Source organism: Rhipicephalus sanguineus, chromosome 2 (genome assembly GCF_013339695.2).
Source record: "Rhipicephalus sanguineus isolate Rsan-2018 chromosome 2, BIME_Rsan_1.4, whole genome shotgun sequence".
Classification (NCBI taxonomy): domain Eukaryota; kingdom Metazoa; phylum Arthropoda; class Arachnida; order Ixodida; family Ixodidae; genus Rhipicephalus; species Rhipicephalus sanguineus.
Window position 1 is genome coordinate 28,783,711 of NC_051177.1, and position 27,948 is coordinate 28,811,658.

Consider the following 27,948-nt stretch of genomic DNA (forward strand, 5'->3'; position numbering starts at 1 on the left):
ACACTTCCCACCGAAAACACTGCAGGAGCTTCTTTGTTGCGGCTACACTGTGTGGCTGTGCATTGTCATGAACAAGGACAATGCCTGATGACAACATTCCTCTTCGCTTGTGCTGAATTGCCCTTCGTAGATGTTAAAGATTCACGCTGTATGAGGCTGCCGCACGTTGCTGTCACTCATGAAAGTTGTGCTATATACACTACTAATTCGCCTATGATTTCCAACTGAACTGCACCCCTCAGCATGCAGAAATCGAATTAGAGCACGCACTTCTCACTCGGCAGATTCTACTGTCGCACTTCACACTTGGCACACTCTACTCCTATCCGAGGCATGTTTACGTGCCGACTGTGCGCGCTCAGACTGAGAGTTGCGGCCTCATGCAGTAGGCAGGCATACTAGAGAGATTGCGCAACATACAATCACTTTAGGTCCCGAAACATCTCTTTGTTTTCACCTTGACTTGGTCAGTGACCGCATCTTCATCCTCAATATACGTGCGTGTTGTGTTATCGGATTTTCATAATTGTTTTTATTTGGCAGCCAGTCGGACCTTGAAAAAAAAAGGGCTTGTAGCTCAAGACGTAGGCACTTGTCCATTGTTATGATAGCAGCGAGGTCACTCTGTTGATGACCCTACTGTGAGCGTTTGGCTGTGGGTCAGTATGCCACTTGAGCATTTCTGCATTTGGTAAGGGAAACAATTAAACATGATTAAACAGGTTTGTAGATGTGAACGGTAGTTTATACTGTAAACCTGTCAAGTGCAGTGGGGCATTGTGGGCTCAGTTTTCTTTCTTCTTGGTTGCAGCATGTGATGACATAATCCGACAGCACAAAGCGGCGTGCCTCCGGGTCACTGCCCTGCTGGCCTGCAAGGACCTGCTCTGGGTTGGCACCAGTGCGGGTGTCCTGCTCACCCTCCCCCTCCCCCACCTCACCTCGAGCACCAGTCGTTTGGGCAGCCCGCCCAACATTGTCGGTAAGGCCGTGCAACTTTATGGCTTGCGAATGCAGTACATTCTGTGCACTTGGCATTCATTGACAAGCTACAAACAGCAGCTCAGCCCATTATGCCCACTACAATCACGTGATCATAATTTTTGCACTATACGTTTCCATCACCTATTTCAATTTATTGTTACCCATGAAAGTGTGCCAAGGTTGCGAAATTTGTGGTATTTGACTGATGTTTTCTTATGGTGCAAGAGCCACTTTTAAAGGGACACTAAAGAGAAAAACGATATTTCACTTATTAGTAAGTTACGCTTTCACAATACCGAAAACCCCACGCTTGTTGCAAGAAGATGCTTGGTAATTGGGAAAACACACAAAAAGAGAATGCGGGTGGTGACGCCACTTTGAAGTTCCCGCACCAGTCGCTGTGATGTTATAGGTTTTAACGGCTTCTGCTGGAACCTGTGTAGTTCCTAATTTAGTAAAATTGAAGTTCATTGTCTTTTGAGGGAGGTAGAGACTTAATTATGATACCTAGTTTCATGAAATTCTGTTGAGCCAGTGTTGCCAAAATAAGAAATAACACTTTAAATTCATGACATTACCATCAGAGATTTAGGCGGGAAATTTAAAAGTGAAGCCTTTGACATTGATTTTCTCATCTGTCAATAAACCTATGGTAGTGAAATTAATGACACTATATAAAGAGTTTTCAGAGTACAATTTATCAGTCTAAACTAATTTATTGTTTCATTTTAATGTCCCTTTAATTAAAGAGTACAGTTTTGTCTAATGAACTGTAAGTTTAAAGTAATGTGAGGTCTTTTTTAAATGTGAATTTTATGGCAGGATATGGCTATCATTTGCCTTTTTCACGGTGCGTTGTCGCATGTGCCGTTCTCTTAGTGGACAGGCTGCGAGACATTTTTTATGGTCCACAAACACTGCTCGATCTCAGAGGCGTTCTAGTGATTACAGACGCACGCTGTGTACCACTTTCATTGCATTGAGCACATCAGTGTGCTGCCAAGAAAATGTGCATGTGTACACCTGTAACAACACATACATTTGAACCGAAAAGCGGCGTGGATGTCGTCCGAATTAGCACGATTTATGTCATTTTGTAGGGAAATTTTATGTTGCTAACATGTTTTCTGGAATGTAGCATTTTCTCGTGCTGGTAGTACATGCCTGACTTAACGTACCTGTTTGGCATTTGGATAAGGCCTAACTCTTTAGGCCGACAATCACTCTGAAAAGATGCCAATGGCAATGAACAGCCGAGCGTGCTGAGCAGACCATGTCACTGGCAGGTCATTTCATCATCGCACCGGCAGTGATGCGACTGACGGTTGCAAGTCATTTTAAATAGTGCTGCCGACTCTCGTTCAGCCGATCATGGTGCGATTGGCTACTGAGAGAACTGACAGTGCTGTAGCATGAAAATGCGCTTCCAAATTTGAAATTCACGAAGTTCAGTCCTCCCAAGTGGCACACGTACAGTTTCAGTCAATGTTGATTTCGTCTAGCAAAGATTAGACCTATATCCGAGTCAACGAGCTAGTGTGAGTGGATCTAATTAACCAATGAGCAAGCAGTTAGGATGAGAAAACTGCTTTCATAGATAAGTTCTGGCCTTGACTACCGGCTGTTTTTCACTTCCTACGGTGAACGAGAGGGGAATGCCTTCACAGCGAAATGCCAAACATCAATACGTCACTGTTGCCACGCCCAGGCGTGCCTCATGGCCACACGGGCCACGTACGGTTCCTGACGGCCGTGGAGACGACGGAGCCCGCGGGGAGCCGGCACCACCACCATCGGTCATTGCGGTGCTCGCGTGACAGTGGCGCCACATCAGCCTCGGGGACTGCCTCGATGGCTGGCCGGAGGGCATCGCTCACGCCGGCCGCGGGCTGCCGCCTGCTGGTCATCAGTGGTGGCGATGGCTACGAGGACTTCCGCAGCGCCGGACTGAGCGAGGCCGCCGGCCGAGACGACAGCACCAACCACCTCTTGCTGTGGCAAGTGTGATGACGACGAGGTCTCGCGGATCGCGCCTATGGGAACTCAACATGACGCAGGGCCGCAGGAAATGGTCACTGGGAGCACCGCAGCTGACTCATTTGTTTACTTGGAGGGTGCGTGGTTTAAAATAGGCAAATTTCACCACAACCTCTAGCTTTTTGAGAGATTGTCATTGTATTTTCTCAATTGAAGTCTGAATGATCGCTCCTATGTGCCTCAGTACCTGTCCTTGATGGGTCAGAATGTAGCGTTGTACTATAGTTGTTTTGAAGGTCCTGAGAGACAATGGCGATTAGTAAGGACAATAGTAAAGGCAGCACTCCACAGTCTTCAGTTTGCAGTCACTATGTGAAATAAACTTGTTTTCGGCGTTTCATGACGAAAAGTACAACTGAGACTGGGATGAAAGAACCGAGTGCGCAATATATTACAGCTTGTGCTCTTCTATCTAGAGACCACTGATCCCTCTTTCAACGTTGTTGCATGATTTTTTACCTTTCAAGCTGCTCACGACCTCATCTCATGTCTCCACCACAGTTTGTGTATTTGACGGTGAAAACGTGACCTTTAAAGTAGAGCTGTGCGAATAGCAAAATTTTGGGTGCGAAGCGAATTCGAATATTGAAGTGTGAGTGCGAATCGAATCGAATATTTTTCGAATATTTCTCGAATATTTCTAGAATATTTTTCGAATACTATGAAGCGAAATTGCAGAAAAAATATTTGGAGAGGATTCCTAAGCATATTCTTATGAGATAGCAACATGAAAGTGTTTCTTTTCGCTAGGTTGAAGCACAATGTAGAAGCCGAATGGTATTTATGTACATGATTTGGTGCAACCAAAGTGTTGCCGACAACACTTTACACGCGATAGACAAAGATGCCATTTCCTCCGCCTCTCCTCTTTCAACTTCTGTGGAAGCCCAATTGATGTGGCGGACATGGGTGTGCTCCCTTCAAGTCCGGAGTTCTAAATCTGCCTTGCAGACATCGACATATAATAACATCTGAAATTTTGGATGCTAAAAAGCTTCGGCATCCGATTTTTCAGACTTCCTGTCCAAATTTCAGTTCCAAAACAGCATTAACTGAGCCCCCACCTCTGCCACATCTTTCATCTCCATGTTGGAGCGAGCATTTTCTTGAGTTAATACATTTGCGACGGTAGCGGAGCTTGAAAGGCAGCTTTGCCGCAATACAGAGGTGTAATGAGGTGAAGCGTATTGAAAATCTAGGGACCACTTCCAATCGGACGTTGATTGTGTCTTGGCCAAGTTCGACCGTAACGGAGCTTGAAAGGCAGCTTTGCCGCAATGCGGGGGTGTGATGAGGTGAAGCATATTGAAAATCTAGAGACCACTTCTAATCGGACATTGTCTCTTGGCTATGTTCGACCGTAACGGAGCTTGAAAGGCAGCTTTGCCGCAATACGAGAGTGTAATGAGGTGAAGCATATTGAAAAATCTGAAGGGGGCACTTTCAGTCGGACGTTGACTGTATTTGTTTTTGGGAGGTTCGAATAGTTCGAATAGTAAAATTCCAGTGCGAATCGAATCGAATAGCAAACACTATTCGAAAAATATTCGAAATTTTGAATATTCGCACACCCCTACTTTAAAGATATATTGGCAATAGATAGCGAGACAAGAAAGTAGGGTAGTTGTGCAGTTTGGTTGAAAACAGACAAAGCATATATTATCTTTCACTGCAGCCTAGATGCCATTAGTTTAAAGTTTCTTCACAGCTATAACCTGCACCGAAAGTTTTCAGGCCAATGAAGGAATGCAAACTATGCACGGGATTAGTTTCTAGCTCTGGCTTCACTGAAGCATGATTCGTGCTGGTGTGAAGGCAAATCTGGAAGTGAAATTGTCATTGTGAACTTGCACAACGCTTGAACAGAGAGCAGCTGTGAATGCAGTGATGACTGTCATGTACAAAACAAGAACCTTTCCGCAGCTTTGCTTTGTGATGACACTTGTGTTTCCTTTAAAGTATGAATATTTTTGTATTCGGTTATCTGTGCAGTTTTGATCCCCTTTTCTGAGGGTTGTAACTGGGTGTGTGGTTATATGCCATAGCAGCTGGTTATACGTGATTGTCTGAAAACAAAATTTGGGCTAGTAGAAGTGATTGAAACTCAGTTGTACTTTTGCGTCTAAATCAATGTGCTTGAGGGTAGCTTTAACAAATGCTACATGGCAGCTACCTGCTTGAAGGCAGCGCAGAGAGCTGCAAGAAAAGGAAGAAAGAAAGGAAGAACATGTGAATGTTTGTTCCAAAGTGTATTTTTGAAGATAAACACCTAAGTACATAGTCCTCAAAACATGATTACAAGTTGCTGCTTAGATGGATATCAACACGTTAATGTTGATACTGTGTGACATTATGCGCAACATATTTGCTGCGGTACACTGAATCGGCTGTGGTGCTCCGAGAGCCTTATCCAGTGACCCTGACATTGCCTAGTACATGCTGCCACCACGAACAGGGGGGAGCATTAGGCCTTGTGAAGAGACCGGGAGCGCGCGCGGTACCTCCTCCACTGCAGTGGTATACTGGCGCTGGTGAAGCTCGGTGACTGTGCGACTGTGCCCAGTGACGGGAAAGTCTTTTACGACTAAAACTCTGTGGTGGCTGCCCCAGAGACCTCTTCAGAAACCTCCCACACCTGACTGTGTCCCTCCCCTGTATGTTCGATGACTTAACGTTTATCCCACTTTTTTTTGTGTGTGTGTGTGTCTTCTCTGGGCTCTGATTCAGCTCGGAGAGACGTGGTGTGTGGCCGGTGCTGTGCACCTAGAGACTCAGCATACTGCCGCAAGTGCCAAAGACATTGAAATGTGGTTGTGTGTGTCACCGAGGCTGCTTGCGATGGCCGGCGTGGCATCTTCGACCGTGCAGGCCAAGTGCAATGCACAAGTCTGTCGGTTTTTCGCCGAAAAGCGGTAGTCGAAGCAGCGTACCTCTGTGAGGGGTGCCGTCATTAATATTTTAGAAAAATCGGGCTATTCCTGGGCAACGGCAATTAGGTGGAGATGCCCACTCAGTTTCTTTGCACGCAGCAGCTGCTCTTAGATTGTCCTCATTTTGTCCCGACTGTCCTGCTCCATCTCAATTTTTGTGGACATCATGTCTGTGCATGGTGATACAAGTTGTATCATGTTTCCTCTGTAAACGGGATGGAGTTTGCTTTGTGGAGTTATCTTTCAGCAATGGCTGGCTTAGATCATAGAATTTTAAATCTTCAATTAGACCACTCGGAAGACCACGTTTCTGGCCACCTTCAATTCCTGCAGATCTCCCCTGAAGAACGGACAACGATACTGTGTAGCATAGCACTTACTTTTTCTATGTGTAGCATTGTTGGGATTAATTATACAATGGCGCTTCATCCAGTTCTTTACATGTCAGCACAGTGCACTTTGTGTGGCTTTGTTCCGTGTCTTAGGCCCGGTGATGCTTGTAATAACATTGGTAAAGAAGCCTGTGCAGTACTTTCAGTGTGAGCTTATGTAATTTGGCTGCTGCGAGAACATTTCTTCTTTAGTGAAACTTTGATATCTCTCAAGGCAGCTGGTATACTCACAAAGAGCGATGCTGTAGCACATCTGTGCCTGAATGTTCCATTAGTAGGGGCAATGATGGAGGCAACAAAATTGTAATATTAAGTCGCGTGAAGAGTCGTATATACATATGTACACATATAAATTAGATAAACCTTAGGCCTTCTGTATCAATAAGTGGAAGCTTGTATCTAATCTTTTACTCACGGCTGTCTTCCGACTTGCCCAAGGCTTAGCTAGGGCATGTAAGCAGTTGTGCTCGAATCCATAACACTATAGGGGCTTGAAGCTCTTTAGCCTTTTGCTAGATAACAGCTGATGGCTGAAACGCATTTATATTGTTGAGCATGGTGGTCTGGAACGTTTCCCTACACATGGAATTTTTTGTCACAAAATGGGGCACTTATATAATTTATTGATGAAGTAAAAAAAATGGGGCGGACTGCTTAAATTTCTGACCTAAAAGCGCTGCCTTCATGTCGGTTCTGTTCACACACTCATGCTAATATTAGCGGCTGATATCCCTGATGAGGGGTTCTTAAACTTGTGTTGTTTGCTGTTTGTTTGTAAGCAGCATTGTTTGATCGATAACACTTCTGTAACAGCAGGCTATAATTTTTAGTGACAAAACGTAATGCACATGTTGTTTCATATAGCACATGAGGAATGCACCTCTGAAAATTGTATTGTCTAACATCTATACTTGCAAAAAAAAGGCTTGGCGAAATTAACTGACCGACACAAGGAACCACAAAGGCTTCACTTTGTAATGAAGGTTGAGTGGCCCTAAAGTTAGGCTAATTTTGGTTGCAGTTCTATGACGGTCAAAATGGGCTTGTGGTGATGGTTGGCATGATAGGTTCACTTAGTGGTGATGAAATTATCACAATGAAAAGATTAAGAGAGATAACAAGACCTCTCTGAGGCATTCGATTAAAATATTTCTTCCATTTTCGAAGAGGCAGTCTGCCACAGCCGTGTTTGGCACGTTTTGACTGTCTGAACTGAAACATTAGTCTCAACTGTTAACAGTTCGGTCTTGTTGGTTTCCAGGCTTCTTAAGTTATTGCAAACAGAAATATGCCACTTGTTGCTACTTAAACATGTAGGTTGAAAATTTCCTCCCATTGTGTGCACCATGGATGTGATGTGCAAAAACACGTCCTCTGCAATCAGCTGTATTCAAACAAGCGGTCCAGATCAGCCTTAGATGGGTGGGTGGGGTGAGGGTAGTCAGTTGATTCAACGACAACGAAAGCACAAATGCAGGGCGGCCTACACTGTCCCACGAAGCACTTTCCAGGCAGCACTTGCAAAGTTGATCATTGTCATCACACCGCAATGACAAGAACGTCATCTCACTCATTACGCACGCATTTATGTAACACACTATGTTCAGTTGCGCACCTCCCCAGCCACATGCGAGAGATGTTTGTTTATGATCAGTCTGCTGGCAGGCAGATGCTGGCCTGCAGCGTGTATACAGTTTTATTCTTTCTCCTTGTTGCTGTTTGTTCTGTGAGGACCTGTTGTCATATAATTGCTGGTTGCTTGAACTACCTTGTAAAAATATGTGTAACTATGGAATGTGTACTCTTGTTTTGCACTGACGGTGAGAAAACCATTGCAGCACCACTGCATGTCGTGCTATAAAAGCGTCGTATTTTTCTGTTTGTATCTTCACTGCTTTACTCATCTCTGTGTAAACATTGCACTAAACAGAAGTGAATGAAAACAAGTGACAAAATGAGTATTCACTTGCACTGTGCTTCATACGCTTATGCTTCGTTATTTTACACAAGGTGTACAAGAAGTCTCAGCGCTTGCTTCATCAAATATTTAGGGCATTTTAGCATCTTTCTTGTTATGCAATTGGTATGAGATGAATCATCCTAGCCTCTGTTTAACCACATGAGAGGCTGTAGCTGGGTGGAAAGCAAATTCTGTCAGGCTCACTAATCATTCACTATTTCATTACATCACAAATGCATACACAGATTTACAAAGAGCAGGGCATGCACGTGTTCCGCTGATGCTATCAGCATAGCAGGTAAAGAAATAGAAAACAAGAATGCGCTTTCATTCTTGAATTAGGCCAACTGTTTTTTTAGCACAACAGGGATTGATTGGCTCTATTCAATCCTTCTGATTTCCCAAACAGTTGCATAAAAACAGAAAAACTTGTGAAACTTGCAATATTGGCTGTGTCAAAGAACATGAGCACTTGTCACCTCAAGAAGCTGACACATGCACAAATAGTGCAACAACAATTGACTTAAAAAAGGCACCTACCATTTTGCTGAATGCGATCTCACTCATGCATTCTATTTTACATAAAAAATTGGATTAGCATTAACTAATTGCTAGAGTTTCAGAGCAAGTTGGTAAAGTTTTAATGCAAATAGTTTCAAAGAGCTCGTTTCGCATAAATTCAGTGTCGGCATCGGCGTCGTTGGCTGTGAGCGAAAAATCAGCATTGTCTGTGAGCAAAAATTCAAGATAGATGCGAAATAAATACATAAAAATTAAGGCAGCTTTGCACTAGTGGTGCCAAGCCTGAAGGAAGTGCGGAGCTGGGCAGCCATCTTTGTTTCTCTTCAGTTTTCTCTTTCTTTCCTCCTTTCTTTCTTTCTTCTTTTTCTTTTTCCTTTTTTTCTCCTCCTATTCTTTCCTTAGCAAAACGTTTTCTTGGGCTAGTTGGTTCATGACTTCTGTAGGAAAATTGTAGCGCAAAACAACACAAGGACCAACGATGAACACGGGACTGGCGCTAGTGTTCCCTTTCTTTCTATCTCTTTCTATTTCTCGCTTGCTTCCTCTTTTTTTTTCTATTTTTATACGTGGCTTTGCCTGCAGTTATGCCAAACGATGACAGCGTACGACAGCCCGGGCCCATAAAGTGCTCCGCACTTAAAAAAAAACTCGGTTTGAGTGGGAATCGAACCCTGGCCTTCTACATGCCAAGCAGGTGTTCTACCTCAGAGCCATGTCATAGCTTGAAACTGCTTCCGAAAAAAACCCTACATGAATGTCATGTAACGCAAGCAGACACGTATGTAATATTGTGTGGCGGACGCATAGAATCGCACCAGGCATCAAGACCTGTGAATTGTACAACGAGTGAGGGGTTTAAAGGCCCACCCATTACAAAGCGCTCAGGCATATTTAATCATCATCAGCAGCAAACGCATCAACAAAGTGAGCAGCTGCATAGGTTTGCAGCATGTTGCCTTATGGATGCGTAATGGGTACTTCGCTGATTCGCAAAAGGAAGAATGATGGCACAGTGGGACACTTCGCAACTGTACTTGCAGTAGGCATTGTAGGATAGTTTGAAATCGCCAATGTTATGTGTACAGACGTTCGTTCCCTTTCGGCACTGGTTGAGGTGTTCACCGAGAAGTGAAGGGAAGCTACGTACCGGTTGAGAAGGCGATGTGAATGGGGCCTGATTACGCTGTCACATTCAACTCTTGAGGCAAAGCTCAAGCGGTCCTCCAACTTTCATTTTGCTCATCTTGTGAATCGTAACAATGAGCTAAATTTCTGCTTTATCGTACCTAACCAAAAAGTTCTCTCATCTGTGGACTAGAGCATTAGTTATGCTATAATTTTTCCTAGCGATTTTTTATTGTTTCAGGGCATTATACAAGCAAGTGACTTTCAACTGAGACCTATTAGCAGTCACCAAAAAACCAACTGGAACTTGGGGCCTCAGAACACCGGTTGGTGTATTTATACAGTTGTAGCTACAACTCCTTATAATGAATCAATGTGTATCCAAGATTCATCCTTTGGTTCCATGTGCCAATACTGGTTCATACCCATTCGGTACTTTCATAACAGGAATCAGATCTGCACTGACGTCATATATGAACTACTAGTAGGGAACAACAAAATTGTCACGGCACAATGACGTCCAATTGTATCCTGGTGAAGAAATACAATTGGACATGAGACAGAAAGAGCATGTGTGCAACCAGTAAGTGTCTTCACTATTTATATATAGAAAAAAAGGTATAAAATATAGACTAGTTGTTTGCAGCATTTATTGTTGTATATTATAGAAGTTTCTGTTCACTCATGTTGTCCTACTGCTTTCTGCATAGGCTTTGGCTTCACTTTTTCGACTGTGGAATGCTGTGATTTGTTCCTAGCTGTGTCGATTAGTTTCTACCTTTGCCCTCACTAGACCTTCATAAGTGGCATCCAAAACTCGACATCTATGAAGTGTTTCCGGTTCCTGTGATCACTTCTACGGCTTGCAGCCAACAGGATGATGGTCTATAAGATTAACATTTTTAACAGCAGAGCTGTTTAAGCTCGGAGAAGCCCCATTAATCGTGAGCAATAATTATCACCATAAACCGGCATGCACTCTCTTTGTCCTCTTCTTCAGCTTCTGGGTCGCTCCCAGAACACGTGTGCTGATTTGTCCGGCGTGGGATGCAATTACCCTGATGGGCAAGAGAATGCGTACAGAGAGAGAAAGAGAGAAATTCTTGGCGAAACAGATTTCTTGATGATGCGGTATTCGAAACCCTCATCCCACGATCCAAAGGCGAGCAGTCGTAACCGCTCTGCTATTCAGGCACGCTAGCAGTGCATAGCGTAGTCTTGGGTGGTACAATATAGCGAGGGGGTGGGAAAGGAATGTGAGGGTGAGGGGGAGAGAACCGCCACAAGCTCTGCTGTTTCCTCAGTCTTCGCTCCACCATTGCGTAGCTGCCCCATTTTGTTTCTTTTTAATCGAAAGGGCACTGTTGCCGAGGCATGAATTTAGATATTGCTCCATCCATGGCTCTTAAATTTACGAATGATGACTTGGCAAATAAGCGCTGCGGAAGTCTGTAAAGTAAAGGAATATATTAATTCACGAAAAGGAAAATATTACCTTCTACTTGACTGTAGCAGGATGCCACAGGGGAAAACCATGTGCTGTTCTAATGAAACTTTTGCTCTTGAAGAAGAGTTCACTCTGTTGCTGCAGGAATATAAGCAGTTATTATTGCCATTCCTGGATGGTCGCTGTACTACTTGTACTGATTAGAATGCTATTATGCCGCAGAGCGAGGCTTGATTATTAAGAACATGGCCTATCAGCTCCACACAGCAACGTCTGTACGCTTGCCAATATTCAGCATCCCTGCGTTTCAGGTAGCCTCGACTCGTGGTCTGCTATTTCTTTGCTTAGCTTACGCAACAGAGAGAATGCCTCGGAAAGGCGGTAATCCCCAATTTGGTGCCCGGAATAGGATGAATTTATGGAACAAAACTAAAGAAAAAAAAACGATCTGGGTTATGGTAGTAATAAAGCATATTCTAATTTCTTATTCTTGGCTCCAAATCCTTCATTATCGCCGTCATACATCACATCTGATAGTCTGACCGCTTGCTATTTAAGCATTTTAATTTAGTCGATGCTGTATTTGTAATCTAAATTTCCAGTTTCCTTTGCTCCTTAAAAGTCTTAACCTTAAACATCCTGCCGCCCGGTTTTTGGCCCATCCCCCTTTGTAGGTGAGCACCATCAGGATGAGGACATCATCACGCTCAACCATAATACAAAAAAAAAGTTAAGTAAAAGCAATTTGATCTTACCCCGAGTAGACGAGAACTTCGAAGATACCACGCGGTCTTGGAAGTGATGTCAATGATTAAAGACAAAGTCAGTTCGTGTTATATATATATATAGGTAAAAGCGAATAACATTAATGAACCGCGAAGTCCAAATGTAAGAAATAAATAAATAAAAACCAAGATATTTACGATTCGTGACGTCACATTGACTTAGTGGCCCTGGAGAGGAGGCGCAAAATTCCAAAATGAATCTTTAACTGTTTTTTTTTTCTGTTCTGATGTTTAACGCATTACCGCAAAATAAGATAAACAAGAGTCGTTGGAGAAGGCTGTAGGGGGTGTGTCCAGAGAAGATCGAACACGAGGTCCCGGTCACCATTCCCGATTTTGATTAAATTTACTGTAGGTCTAGGCATTACATCCAGAACAATGGTTTCGAAGTTTGTTTCGCGAAAAAAAAATTGTTCGCCTAAAAAAAATATAAATTTTGACCGCAAAAAACTTTTCCGCCAATTTCGCGATTTCTGAATTTTGAGCGCGCCTAGGGAAAAAACGGTGCACTTCTTGGTCACAATATTTATTCGCCTCAAAGAACAAGTGAAATACAATCTTATGAGTCTATTATTTCTCTTGCTTGTCGAAGCACTTTTGAAGAAAAAAAATCACGAACTTGGCAAATCGTACAAAATACCTGTTTTTCAGGAATTTATTGCTGCGAACAAGTAAAAGTGAGGATAATAAAACTCGGTACATATTAACTTTGATGCTTTCGCTCTCTTTTAAAATAATTTGCATGGTTTTATCGCGTTCTGTTTCACTCGATAAGTGGGCTGTAACGTAAGTGATTTACCAAAAACGCCGGACTTTGAAATGATTTTCTCAAAAAGGCCATTTTTAATTTTTTTTAAAATACCTCTGATTAATTCTGGACGACGTCATCTACAATTCTGCAGAAAAAAGACGTTGCATTATTTTGGTTGCTAACAAGTTAGAGTGCGTCGAATGTGATATCATGCCAGCCTAGCGGCCGCGTCGTTCGTTATGTGCTGAAACTCGGAGATAAGTTGCTAAAAATACTTGTACGTGACATAATCACAAATCAGTAGCTCCACACGAACAAATGCCCAGCCAGGTGTCATGGTTCAGCAACCTTTGTCTTGCCATGAGCCGCTTGAGAAGCCCGCAGCAGCGGCCGCTCGATGCTACGGGCACTCACATTACATGAGTGCCACTTCGACTGCGGATGAGGCCCGCTTGCGCGCCAAACTACGCTCAGAGGACAAACGAGAGAAGGAATGCATCACTGTGAAAGTTAAAGGCCGTTAAGTGCCAACAAATGTCATAATATGCAACGAAAACTCTGACGGCAATTTTGTGATTTTTTTCTTCAAAAGTGCTTCAAAAAGCAAGGGAAATAAAAGACTCATAAGATTGTATTTCACTTGTTCTTTAAGGGGAATAAATATTGTGACGAAGAAGTGCACTGTTTTTTCCCTAGGTGCGCTCAAAATTCAGAAATCGCGAAATTGGCGGAAAAGTGTTTTTTTTTTTTTTGCGGCCAAAATTTGTATATTTTTTTTTCAGGCGAAAAAAAATTTTTTTTCGCGAAACAAGCTTCGAAACAATAGTTCTGGATGTAATGCCTAGACCTACAGTAAATTTCATCAAAATCGGGAATGGTGACCGGGACCTCGTGTTCGATCTTATCTGGACACACCCTATATATTTTTTCAGGCGAACAAACTTTTTTCGCGAAACAAGCTTCGAAACAATAGTTCTGGATGTAATGCCTAGACCTACAGTAAATTTCATCAAAATCGGGAATCGTGACCGGGACCTCGTGTTCGATCTCATCTGGACACACCCTAGGGACAGAAATATTTACATTAAATGAAGACCTACTTGCTACTCCAACAGATGTGCTGGTTGCTGGCCTTCTGTGGAACAGACGCGGGGGATACAAAATAAATAAATAAATAAATAAATAAATAAATAAGATGGTAGCTAAACATCCTTACTGCAATATATATGCGTCATCAAAATATTAATTTCTTTATTAAAGCGAACGTTCTGTGCCTACTTCCCTGGGGTATGGCGCGAAAAAAAAAAAAAAAAAAAAACCCGGGCTGCTGGCACCATCTCGAGAGCGCACATCTTAGGTGTATTCGTTCGTTTTCATTTTAAGCGGCCTTTCACCGCCGTGATGCCTGCAGTTTTTACTAGGACGTCCTCCTCTGGTCTTCACGAAGACGTCCAATCACGCATGCACATATCTAAGAGGGATGTTTGTTTGTTTGTTTGCTCGCTCATTTGTTTGCATTTTAAGGCAGCCATTCCCCAGGGCCGCAGTGGGACACGCATGCGGCATAATATGAAAGTCACGCGCAGTCTTACAGAGACGAAACTTCAGTGAGGCTGGAAGTGAGATGAAAGGCGGCCTCGTGATTAACGTCCTTTAACACCCTTCCTACACCGAGAGGACTTCCGCCGTACGTTTCCCCCTTTCTGTATGGGGCCACCTGTTTAGGAAGATAACGCACGCGAGTGTTGTACATGGATCCGCTTGGGTCATTGCTGTATATTTGCACGACGTCCGCCTAGAAGCGACAGTGATTTATGAAACGCGCCATCTTCTGCCCATTTCTTATTTTTCCGTTTTCGTTTACGAATGCGAAGTAGACTTAGGAAATGTGCGTGGAGCACTTGGGGCACCGCGAATGCGCGCACAGGACGCCGAAACTTGGCTTAGACGGGGCCCACGGCTGACCGTCAGGCGATCAGCTATGACGACGTAGCTACTTCTCGGTACGTAATCGACAACTCTCTTCCTAACCTAGCTAATCGGGGAAGTGTGCTGACTTTTTTATCACTTATTCTTCAAGTATAGACTTTGACATCGTAGAGAGATCGACAATCAGCGTTTACACATTGCTAGATTTCTGTAGAATGAGTTACTCTATAACCTTCCACTTTCCAATTCGAGCTGAGCGGTTTAATTTCATACCGGTGTCACACGGACACTTTTGATCGCGATCAGGGCCGATCCGGATCGGATTTCTTGATTGCGATCAACAGCGTTCACTGCTGCATGGTCCAACCTAATACGTATCGAGTTTGGCGCGATTAAAAGTGACCGCGTAGTAGCACCTGATCGAGCCTAATCCGGACCGGCCCTGATCGCTATATCAAAAGTACCCGTCTGAAACCATTATTGCTTCTATAGATTTGGGCATCAGGTATTGAGATGGGGGTCAAAGTGTATGCGGTATAGTATAAATTGAGCACTTGAACGTTACACGAAAATGATGCAGGTTAGCAAGTGTACGAGGTTAATGCATGGCTCTAAATTTTAGTTGAAAGTTTAGTTTGCATTCCGCGCAGCAACGTATTTTGAAGTGAACTGCCTTTCATTGCGTTTTTTTTTTCTTTCTGTAAAATCAAATTTTGCTCCAATTTGAAAAGTTCTATTGACTTAGTTTAGGTGGTGTGCAAACACGGTCGTGGACCTTATGCATATACCACTAAAATTCTGTAGCGGTGAGAAGTCTGCGGGACCACTACAAGAGGGCTGGATCCAGATATATTCGAATAAACGAGGTAAGGTAAGTTTCGGAAGGTTAAAATAATTGTTGGGGTTCTTACGTCCCAAAACTGCGATATGATCTTGAGGGACGCCGTGGTGAATGGCTCCGGAAATTTTCACCACCTGGGATTCGTTAGCGTGCACCTAAATCTACTAAGTACACGGGCCTCTAGCATTTCGCCTCCATTGAAATGCGGTCGCCGCGGCTGGGATTCGATCCCGGGACCTTCGGGTCAGCAGTCGAGTACCATAACCACAAGACAAGCACGATGGGTAGAAGGTTTAAATATATGCAAATGAAGATGCAGCCTTGAGAATACCAAGCTGTAGGTTTGTTTTCCTATCATTCTTTTTTCTTAGCTTGTTTTGCAATGTCTGGTGCGGGATTCCGTATAGAAGCTTCGGGAGGACCAATGGCACGGGCACATATTTGTACTAAATTACTTAATTGATTTCGTATGTTTATGCTTTTAAGGTCTGCTAAGGCAGTATTGAAGATATCAAAATTGAGACGAAAACATACAAGCCATGGATGGCGAATGGGGCAGGCCGCACATTGATGTATACATGGTGCAGTGCGACCCGGTTAACTCGGGTCATATAATACTTAAAATAAAAGGTGCAGGAGATAAGTATGACAGTGGGACCAATGGTTTTGTTGTTAACCTCAGTCTTGCGCAAACTGGTAAATTTTACCGTTAGCGGTGCTTACCTCATTAGTGAAAATTGTTTACTAATACATGCGCAATTATTGAACTTATGTAGATAATGCACAACGTTTGTAAACATCGTGTGCGATTGTCTACGTACATATTCCGTAATTATTCCGCGTTTCATAGTTGTAGGTTTCATGCTGCAGCGCAATATTTAATTCACGCGTTCATGACCTAATTGTTTACAGATCGTGAACGCGTGGCTACTGAATTAGAGGAAACGTAGTCGGTGAAAGCAGGGGATTCGTTGGAGTCAAGCTGCTATTAAATTCTCAGAGTAAAATGAGTGAAAACGTTTTCACTGATCGCCAAAACTTACTAAGCACAACAAAAGACAGGACACGAGAAACAACAGGACAAGACACTTTCTGTTTCTCCTGTTCCGTTTTTTGTTGCGCTAAATAAGTTTTGGAGAATTCATACTAAGTAGACCAGTCACCGATCGTGCTGCGTTTGCACTGAAAAGCATATTCGCAAGCTTGTACGAAACATTCCGGCGACGTCGTGTCATTTCTGATAGAGGAAACTCATACTGAAGCTTCTATAGATGAAGCGGATATTGCGAATAAATAAGCTAAACACCTTTGACTAACGCCAACCAGCCTTCCTGCCAGCGTTACTGCTACTTTGTGGTTACAGTGGCTCATAACACCTGAGCGTGAGATGCAGGGGCGTAGCCACCAATTTTTTTCGGGGAGGCGGGGGGAGAAGTTCAACCATACTTTATGAAGGTTCGTGCTTGTATGCGGGCATGTATATGTACAAATGCAAAATTGAACTGGGGGAGGGGGGTTGAACCCCTCCCCCTGGCTAGGTGAGACATTTTGTGTTTGTTCTACTCTGCCCTGTGTATGTCTAGCGTTGTTTGCTGAACACAAAAGACTTCAGCTTGCCCACGCCACACTTTGAACAAAGACAGAGTAAGGGGAACACAGCTTGTAATACCAGGACATCAGTACCGTATCCAGAAATTATTTTCTTAGGGGGTGGTTCGACCATACTTCATGTATGTTTATGCGTGCGTTTGTATGTGTGCGTGTACTACATGTATATACACATGCAAAATTTAAAAAAATTAGGGTGAGAAGGGGTTGAGCTCCCCCCCCCCCCCCCCCCCCAAAAGTTTTGGCTTTGCATGCACAAAACCATGATTTGGAATATTCCACAATGAAGTGCCTTCGTGCACGAGCTCTCGAATCTTTAATTAGATATCGCTGCATGCGAACGAATCACGTAAGAAGTTGTTTTGCTCCAAACAATTTCCGCACGTTAGCGATAGCTCGACGCGCTATACCTTTAATCATGTTCTTCTTTTTGCAGGAAAAGAACTAAAGAAAGGCACTGAACACTCGTGCGTACGAAGTTTCGCCGTTTTATTAACAACTCCAGCATGAATGAAGACTGCGGGTGGTCATCAACGCCGCCGCCATCTAGCGCTTGTTTGGTGTGAACACTACCCTGCTGTACCTGCAGTGGCACGCGTTGTTCTCACAAAATGACTCTGTTCGTGCATTTCCTGTTTGCCTTGCCAAACACTGTTGCCTGCACACGCCTTCGTCGCAGACCTGCAAAGAAAAAAAAAAACAACAAAACAAGTATGAGCGCGAGAACGAGGTTGCAAGAAGGGTTATAAGCCAGGCGTGAAACTTGGTTCCAAAAATCAGCTTGATAGCATCACCTAAATCTACAGACAATACAAGGCCTACGCTGTTGGAGTAGTGACGTTAATCAAGGTAAAGTATAGTTGCCGCAAAAAAAAGAAAAAAAGATTATTACAAGCGACTACTGCCCTGAACGGTCACTTGTGTTAATCCTTTTCTGCGGGAACTATACGTTTGCATTGCCAACTAAGAAGTGACGAAATGGCGAGTACGGTAAGCGTTACTGCAGACTTATCGGCATATACTTGTTTGTGTTGGCTACCATTCCACTGCTAGATATGACGGCGATGCTACACGTGTGTAGACCTTGTGTTACCTGGATGGATCTGAATGCGTTAGACGTGCAATGTGATGCAACTGACGAACCACATTGTGCTCGCTTCGCATGACCTGTACACAGTTTTTCGCGACCGGTACATTACGAGGAAGAGCGCATGCACACAACTGTTCTTTCGTCGATTCAACCACAGCGAGTGACCGCATGAAGCCAGAATTGAAGCCAAGGGTAAGTTCACCGCAACTTGAAGTAGCCGCGCCTCCTGTCACACAACGTGCATGCGATCAAGAAAAAACTAAACTAAACATGGAAAGGTCATGAAAGTAAGCAGAGCTTGAAGTGGACGTAACTGGTGCTGCGCTTCAACTTTTTGTTGCGTTATGGCAGGTAGTCTTTGCTGTGCCTCTTGCATTTCTCTACCGACTTCGTGCGTAACAGTGCCTACCCCAGAGCCACGTGAAGATGAAACATTGAAGGTCGATGACTTCAAATGGTGCAAAAGCTAATGCAGCGTTTGCTGTTGATGTCAGGTTTTTCAAGACTTAGTTGGCATACTACGTTTGGCGCTAGCGTGTAATGACGACAAAACGGAAAAGAGAACGACGACGTATTCTGTAAAATCAGAAACCAAAATGAAGGGACAAGCATTACAATATGTCGTTCAAGCGAAGGATGACACGTTGGAAGTATTTGGCAAAACGTTGTAAAAGACGGCAACGGACGTAGATTCACGCCTTGATGTGGTAATTTCTGTATAAATCTAAGTAGGACTATAATGCTTTGACATAGCTACACATCGTTGCGTTACAAGGGTGACTATTTACACGACGGATTTACGATGGGAGCACAGTCGGTGGTCAAGGTGGGCACCTGCTCGCCCTAAATGTTCGTACGTCCCACTTCTTCCACCTTTTCAGATTTTTAACCTTTGCATAACAGAAGCTATACATTTGGCAAAAGTGGCAAAAACGAACAGTGGGTGGCGGCACGGTATCCCAGCAGAGTTGGCTAACGCACTGCATTTGATAGTTTAGTCTTGTACGCTTGTGGTCGCTATCTAGCGGTAGATTCATCAATCAACATGCCAACGTTGTGGTGTCAAGTTTCGACGACGATAAGAAGGTAAGATAGAGGGAAAGCAAAAGTCATAAGAAAAAAACCCGCATTTCCCCGAAGGGGAGTATGAGGAAGTGCGAAGCACGGGGTGATGCTATGAGGGGGCGCGCGCGACTAAACTGCAGAGCCGAGCGAAAGCGACGGCAGCGAGAGAGCACGCGCCAGCCGACCCACGGAGGTCTGGCCGTTAAGTGCAAAGCACTTTTACTGATGATGATGATCTGCCTTCGGAACTCGTTCCAAAGAACCCGCAACGCGTTCAACTTGTTGGCGGCGTTGCGCACGCCCGAGATGGTGCTCAGGTTGTTGTCGAACCACAGTCGATCGCACACCGCGCAGCTATATCCGAAGCTGCGGTCCAGGAAGTCTCGCTTGAAGCGCGCGTCCGGCCGGTCGAATTCGAGGGCCCGCGCTCGCTCACGCATCGCGCGTCCCCGCGCCAGATCGGCTTCGGGGTGCTCGGCTCGCTTCGCACGCTTTCGTTCGGCGTCTCGCCGCCGGCCTTCATCACCACAGGCAATGCGCGGGGCGCGCGCAGCCACGGAGCGGAGGGCGGAGCGCGCGCAGTCACGTGGGGCGTGACGTCGCTGCGCCGTTGCTACAGACGCTCCTCTCCGCTCCTCGCGCCGTTGCTATGGGACGGCGGATTCAGGGTCGCTTATAAAGTGCATTCGCACTTAAAAGGCGAGGAGGTTAACAAGGCCGAGCCCAGTTCGCTGCCCGAGGAGGCAGTTTCCATTGTTGGCATTGCGATGTACAAGAACACTATTTCATTGCTCTGGTTCCTGAAGGCATGTGTATTCCTACGCGGTAGCTTATAGTGATTATGACGTCACGTTGCTGATATCGAGGTTGCTGGTTCGATACTGGCCGCGGCTTCCGCATTTCGATGGAAGCAATATGTAAGAACGCTCGTGTACAAATATTGAGTTGACCACGTCTAAAAAACTACGAGTAGTCAATATTAATCCGTACTCATTACTACGTCGTGCCTCATAATTAGATTGTAGTTTCGGCTTGCAAAAATCCCGGAATTCAATTAAATTTCTAATGAAGAGAATGTATATCAGGCCCTTAGTGTGGCAAAATAGCAGTAACGATTGCGGATTTGCACAACTTTGTATTTCGTACATTTAGTGATGACCAATAAGTAGTTTAGTATGTGTAATTGGGTTTCGCTATTAGGTTAACAATCATGCAAGTTCGACGTGGTCGAAGCGGGTCAGTAAATGATCAATATTTAGTACTCTGCGCCACACATTTAGTGTTTAGCGAATAGCAATGAATATGACATTGTCGCCCATTTGGTAACGTATTCGTCGGCATGGAATGAACCCTACGTTTTACGTTACGCATAAATTGTGCACATTTTCGACGTTGCATCACATTGCTGCTTCTTCCGGATTTCTCTGTCGGGCAGTAGCCATTGATGCATTATAAAGAATGTACGCGAACGTCTAAGTGAAAATGTGTAACGTCATTTATGCTGTGCCATAACCATTTCTGCCGTTTACGTTGGCAGTGTGCCGGCGGCCTGCACAATAAAGGCGATACAAATGAAGGTCATCAAAAACCTACTGTCTTGTTGTTCAGCTCAGTTTCGGGTTATTCGCAGCAAGTGTCGAAATCGCAGCCACACACTTGTGACACTCGACTTTTGTTTGTCGGGGCATAAGCCTTTCTTGACAAGAAAAAAAAGAAAGTCCGCAGGAAACTGGTTTTACGCTCTGACGGTGGCAGGAAGTCTTAAAAAAATGGGAATTTCGGAACGCTATGAAGAGAAAGGACAGAGAAGCGTCCGATGTGTTCACAATGAGAACAAATGATAGTTTGCACGGGACGTCATGGACGCAGCTTCTTAATTAACGTACTGCGATATGACCCCTATAACGATGTCAACGCGGCATATTCACTGCTGCGGTAAAACTGCTTCATTGCGATAAAGACACGACCGAGACGTTATCACTCTCAGTGCCAGTATAATGGCAGGACCTGCGTGCGATATAATTGATAACATTTGCGTGGCGCCGCGAACGTAGCTTCCTACCGCACTGGTACTGCGGCATAGCGGTTTCATTGACGTAAACTGAAGCCATCTACAGACAACCGCAATCATTTCACGCTTTCATGGCGCGCGTAAGCTTTTATGCAGGAAGTTGTTAACACGCTCGCAAGGGGAGGTGTAGAGACGGAAGTGTTCTGCCATTTCCGCTCGAGCATTGCGCAAGTGCGACGCGGATTTTATAGTGCGACGAGGTGTATTGCAATAATTTTGGCTAATAATCGATAACGAGCGCTTGCTTAATTTGCCGTGGACCAAGATTCGAGCCGCCTGAACTTTGATAAAATCTGTATGATTGCTTCTGTCGTCAGGCAACCTAGATTGAAGAGCTTTCTTCTGCCTTTTTGTTTTTTTTCCTTCTAGCAGACGAAAGTTTGTTATCAAAGTTTCGAATCCTTAGCTATACAATAACAAGCACGCAAAATTTGCTCTTATCTCCTGCGTAACCGTCAGGGTAGAACACGCCAACGTTGCGACGGTATTTCCAAGTTTTATTTCGGATATCTGAATAGGCAACGGTATCCTGAAGTTACGAATACGTTTGCTGGCTGTAAAATCACGAATCGCCTACTATTCACAAGTGCACAGACAGATGCGCATATATATTTCGTTCGATCAATCGTGTATAGTCAAACATATGTATTTTTGTTTTCTCGAATTATCGACAAAGCGGTGTTGCCGTGGAACGCGTCGGCTGAACGGTTTTTCACCACGCTTCAGCAGGACTTCGCTTTATTGGTGGGTGAAGGTTAGACGGCTCTGCTGGAACATCTTCGCATGGCTTTGCTGGTCACCGTCCTCCGTACATCTAGAAAAAAGTGTTAGGTCAGTAGCAGCACACAGGAGAGTTGCAACATGCTTTGATTATTGTATGAAATAATAATAATAGCTGTTCGGCTTTTACGTTCTAAAACCGCGATGTGATTATGAGGGACGCCGAAGTGGAGGGTTCCGGAAATTTCGACCACCTGGTGGTCTTTAACGTGCACCTAAATATAAGTAGACGGGCTTCTAGCATTTGCGCTCATTTGACTGTTATATACCAGTGATAACACTAACACGGAGATAACACTAGTAATGCTGACGAAGTAAGCCGGAATGTATACTTTATTTTGACCTTGGTTTATAAACCCCCAGTGCAGGTGCCCGGGAAGTGTGGTTACTGGTTAGTGGTTGACTGGTGTCTAAAGACTATTGAGTGGTGCCTAAAAAAGGCTCATATTGGCGGTAGCTGCAGCGAAAAAAGAGATTTTCTTTCTACCTTGCAGTTAAGTTAGTAAGTTAGTTAAGTTAGTTAGAGATTTACGGCGTCAGTTTAAACACTGCGTCTGAAAGCATTGGTTTGGCGCGTATCTCAGTCACACTGTTGTATTGACCCCCTGAATTCTTTTGCAATGTCTCCACACTTGCACACATTGCACATTACGTTGTTGGGCTAATGATTACAGCGCGGCTTGCGAACTGTACACACGCTTGCGCTGCTTGTGTGTGTACAGATTATGCTGCTTGCGTACAATGGCAAAGAAAAGTAATGGCGTAAATCGCGCGATCACTTGTAAGCAGTGTTATTCAAGGGCTAATAAAATTGTAGATTTATTTACAAATTGATCTCTTTCGTAGAAGTAAGGAGCTTCTCCACAATGTAACACACAATGCAGAGAAGAGCGCTTCTGTGAGCATATCGCTTGTTTAGGGGTCGGCGGGACGTACTGAATGTGGCGTTATTTTTTATTTTTGTGTGTGTGTTTCATATCACCAACAAATGTTTTAATTTGACGAAAACTCGTTATTGAAAAGAAAAATTCAACAGAGAGAGAACAGGGGGTACAGTAAGCGTCTGACGAAAGCATGCGGCGAATTTTTCAAAGAGACAAGCTCCACAGATTCTACTAACGCCATCGTTCAGCAATTATAAAATTAAATTAAAATAAAACTTTATACAGTAGTGACTTGCGACAAATCTAGTTCAAATTAATATGGTGAATCACTTCTGTCAAAGCTCGTAAGGTGGAAGAAGCTTCCTAGATAAAAAAAAAAAAAGAAAGCAGAACCACGACAAACTTTTGTAAACTGCGTGGCATTTTTTTTCTGAGAAATATGTACGGATTTCTACTGCAACTTCGGGCCTCAGGCACGTAGATGCCAATCGTTCCTCTTCATTATTGAATAGGAGCACTCTGTTGCAGGCCCGTAGCCAGGGGGGGGGGGGTATAGCCCCTCCCCCCCCCCCGAAATTTTGGTGAAGTATGTGTTTTTACCAAAAATAAATAATAAAAACGGGTGTTTTTCTCAAAAAGTCAAGGTTTTCAGCAAGTGCCCCCCCCCCCGCCCCCCCGAAAAAAATTCCTGGCTACGGGTCTGCTCTGCTGCATCACAAAAAATTGACAAGAATGGTACAGTGCGAAAAAAAAGGAGCGAAAAAGTAGTTCTTTTCTCAGAATTTCATGACTCCGCTGAAGAGGTCCATTAAGCTGCACCTCACATATATATGTTAAGCAGACAGGATCAGTACGTCACAGTACTCGTATTTGTGTAATATGTTTCATGGAATTTGTAAGAAATACGTATTCTACCCATTTTACGTACAAGTCATTCTTTCCACACTGTTCACCAAACGCAATTTACAAAATTGCAATTTCCCTTTGCTGCGTAGTTGTGGAGCCTCAAATCTTATGTCTCGAGCTACGTGAAGCTGCGTAACATTTTTAAGTGTTTTCAAGACATTTGAGATCCAAACGACAAGTGCTTGACCACTGGTCACTGGCATGCGACCTTTACTTCGAAGTAAGTTTTCTAACGAATGCATTGCTTGGTTTCACACGTGTTTGAATGGGGCGGTTGAAGTTCTTGCGAAGGCCACGGCCCCATCTTAGAGAATAACGAACAAACCAGACAGAGAAGCCTTAGGTGATGCAAAATAGCTAGAAAAGAAGGTTACGCGTGTCTTTATGTCGACGACGAAAGAACTAAGTGGTCGGTATGGTAAAGAGAGCATGGGAGCTTAAGCGTACCAACTTCACGAGAAGCTGTTTTGACTGTATAACGCGCTGCAAAAAAAGAGATGAATGCGAGTTAATCCTCGTTTATTACGCGGTTTTACGGCTACCGCTAAGCCACCGCGAGAGGTGTTGTTGGCCTTCCGGCTACAAGGTTGTTATCCGGTTCCCGAAACTTTTTTTTTTTTCCTTCTTAATCTCTACTGCGAATCGTATTCGCACATCAGACACAATTAGCTTTAGTGCCGTTGGTTACGCAAAGTTTTAAAGACATAAAATGCTCATTCTATTTTTAGTGTGTCTATTTGTACCAACAAAAGAGAGAGAGAGAAAGAAAAAAAGAGCAGACAGACATGAAAAGCAGGCTAGTAAAGTTTTCTTGCATGACATCCGCCTTTTTAAAGTTGTAAAAAAGATCGTACAACTCAATGATTGGATTGATACTGATTGAACACAATGTGGAATTTTTAGTCTGCCTTGATATTGTTACGGTGAGTCTTTTCGTGTAATTATGTGATATTTTATATCCTTTTCTGTTCTTGTCTTGTGATTACCTGATTTATTTGCTGCGATTATCTACTTTGCTGTTCTAGGGTCTCCTTTCTACTGTTTTTCAACTGCTTGCTACTCCGAGCGCGGTGCGTCTAACTCCCTACGCTAGCGTTTAACCTCCGCTTCTCTCTTCCGTAGATCTGTGTCTAACTCCCGACGCTGAGGTTTCCGCTGTCAGCTTCGCTGGCTCAGGACTGACGAAAGACGCTGGCTGGGGTGAGGCTGGCTGGGGCATTACGCCAGCATAACGCCAACGTAACGCCAGCAAACTGTCGTTATGCCAGCTGGGGCATAAGGCCGGTTTGGAACGCCAGCGTCGCCGACGGGCGACGCTGGCGTTCCAAACGTGCAGTCTGCTCGGTTTATGCGTATAGAATGTGTGACCTGCATGACGCCAACGCGAGGCATGAGAAGACGACAGGGCGGTCCCTTGAACGGCTCCGCAGTTAATTGTTCTGTCGCTTCGACCGCTGAGATGAACGCCATAACGCCGAGGCTTTTCTTCTAAATGGCATCTGTGCACGCTCGCGTGGGCGTGGTAGAAGTCATGGCTTGCCGCTCTTGCAGTGAGTTAGTGAATAAAACAACAACCGTTACTATTATGTCGTGCTATTTTCCGCCCACTGGCAAACGAACATTCGCAAGGCGTGGGCGTTGCTCTCACCTCCCGATAGGTGCACTTGCAGGAGCCGTTGGGGGCGCAGCGGGCGTTCATCAACGGTTTCCTCGAATCCATGCGGCACTGTCTGTCACACTTGAGGACGTTGCACGGCTCGTGAGGCTGCAAACGTAACGGGCCGAATGCGGCGATAAATTAATGCACATTACGTGCTCTAGAAGCAAAACTAATTAAGAGCGCTTCCCGTCAACGGGATGCACAATAATGTCAGTGAAGGCCTCTGCCTGCTGACTACTGTTATACGCGCAAACAGATATATCGGCAACAGGGTCTTTTAGTTGTTTGTGGTTGGAAATTGCTGGTGTTTATGTTGTCACTGTGAATCATCTGTTACTGGATGTCAATGTGGGAAATGGGTTCATTGACTGACTGATTGATGATTGATTGATTGATTGATTGATTGATTGATTGATTGATTGATTGATTCATTCATTCATTCATTCATTGAGTCACTCATTAACGGGGTTTAACGTCCGAAATAAATTGGGAATATATGAAAGACATCATATCCTAACGTGGATGTCCTTCTGAAGTGCTGTAAAAGTAAGCGAAGGTTTTTCTTTTGAGTTAGAGGGTATGGGATGGCCGGAGACGCAACGCAAGTTTTAGAGCGAGTCACCAAGCCGGAGTGTTTGTGGTTTATGTATAGGTAATGGTTGTGCGTGCTTATGTTAGTGGTTTAAGTGACATGTCTGTGTGTTCAACGCACACGTGTTATGCTCTGTAGCTGACTTATCGGAAAATTGTGGCTGCGTTGGAAAGAACAGCACTTTACCAACACAAAAAATAGTGACCCCGAAAAGAGCGCTTGGCTGCTGGCTGCCTGGGCATTTGACATCGCATACCTCTTTTGCTGCAGAGGAAATCTCTGAACGAGTTATGCGCAAATTTTGAACGCTTCACAAAAATAATATTGTCACCAGTCGCACGGAGTTAGTATGCGCATGAATCATGGGTCTAACTGCTCGGATTTTTTTCCAATCTTAGTTATCCTAGATACTTGGTAACTTTCAGTTGTGAAATAGCAAAACATCAGAAGCTGTTGACGTTGGCGTGGACACGTGGGCGTGTTGGTACTGCATGATCTGAGGAAAAAGGCGCGAAGACGACGACGGACAGGAGAGTGACACACACGCAGGGCACCACTTTCAACTATGTTTATTCGGGATAAAAACATGGATGCCATTTATACAGAAAGTGCTGTCACACTTCATCGCTTCGCAGTCGCGTTCATTATCACAAAAAGAGCTGCGTTTTCTGAAAGCGACTGCTCAGCGATGAAGTATGACAGCGCTGTCTGTATAAATGGCACCCATGTTTTTTCCGGAATAAACATAGTTGAAAGTGGCGCCCTGCGTGTGTGTCTCTCTCCTGTCCGTCGTCGTCTTCGCGCCTTTTACCTTGGATCATGCTGTTGACATTCCTTGTAAATTAGGCGGTAAAACTGTAATTTAATTGGACGCAGTCGGGGTTCATTATTGTGCTTCCGTCAGTACCGTACCCCGAACTAATTGCGCTGAAGGAACGTAATGTGTGGACATACAGTAACCAATCGAGTGTATACTAATTCGCTGAGCGTGTAAGGTTTCGGCAACGGCCTAATCGTGAACTTCGTGCTTTTTAAATATCAACGCTTCAGTGAATACACTGCTCTTTTTCGTCACTCCCTCTTCTCTTTCTCATCTTTCTATTACCCTTCCCCAATCCCTAGTGTACCGGAGGCTACCAGGGTCCGGTAATCCGGTATTATGGAAACGTCAAATTGGATTACCGCTCACGCAAGAACATTGTAATGACATTAAAAGCATCCGCTATTACAGTAGGCGCTGAGATATGCGGTCTGTTCGTCGCGAAGCCCAGCGCCGAGGCAGCTCTTTTCGAGGTATACAAGATAATTGATGTTCGCACGTACCGGCTGTAGCCACTCGCACTTGCAAGATCCCGTGTTACTGCAGTGAGCCCTCACAACGGAAGGGTTGTACTCCCGGCAGGTCGCCAGGCAGCGCGCGTTATTGCACGGCATGCCCGGGGGTCCCCCCGGCACGCCCTGCGAAACCAGGTGTATGTCGAGGAGTAGTCGTTAAGCCTTACTCTTAGAGCGACACTCTTCGAAAGGGGCGTTGAAACGCGGTAAGCCGTTGCATTATGGAAAGTTTCTCAGTGCCCACACGACAGACA

General features: G+C 44.4%; 2 protein-coding genes across 2 annotated transcripts in view; one reads left to right on the top strand and one right to left on the bottom strand.

Moving 5' to 3' along the window:
• Positions 1–8,304, top strand: part of LOC119382618 (rho guanine nucleotide exchange factor 17) — a 128,450-nt gene extending 120,146 nt beyond the window's left edge. The window contains exons 24-25 of the mRNA XM_037650398.2: positions 812–982; positions 2,693–8,304. Coding sequence (XP_037506326.1) covers positions 812–982; positions 2,693–2,991 — 470 coding nt within the window. The 3' untranslated portion in view covers positions 2,992–8,304. The remainder of the gene's footprint in view (positions 1–811; positions 983–2,692) is intronic.
• A 9,403-nt stretch (positions 8,305–17,707) lies between these two features.
• On the bottom strand, positions 17,708–27,822 carry LOC119381132 (uncharacterized). The gene is made up of 3 exons (XM_037649104.2): positions 27,683–27,822; positions 25,756–25,872; positions 17,708–17,992 (listed from the first exon to the last, which is right to left on the bottom strand). The coding sequence occupies exons 1-3, from the start codon at positions 27,791–27,793 to the stop codon at positions 17,858–17,860; spliced, it is 363 nt and encodes a 120-aa protein (XP_037505032.2). The 5' UTR covers positions 27,794–27,822; the 3' UTR covers positions 17,708–17,857.
• Positions 27,823–27,948: the final 126 nt, after the last annotated feature.

Coding starts and splice junctions, on each gene's coding strand:
- LOC119381132 (XM_037649104.2), bottom strand. CDS start 27,793: ATGCCGTGCAATAACGCGCGCTGCCTGGCGACCTGCCGGGAGTACAAC. Junction 25,873..27,682: donor AGTGCGAGTGGCTACAGCCG/GTACGTGCGAAC, acceptor TTACGTTTGCAG/CCTCACGAGCCGTGCAACGT. Junction 17,993..25,755: donor GCAAGTGCACCTATCGGGAG/GTGAGAGCAACG, acceptor TTTTCTTTGCAG/GTCTGCGACGAAGGCGTGTG.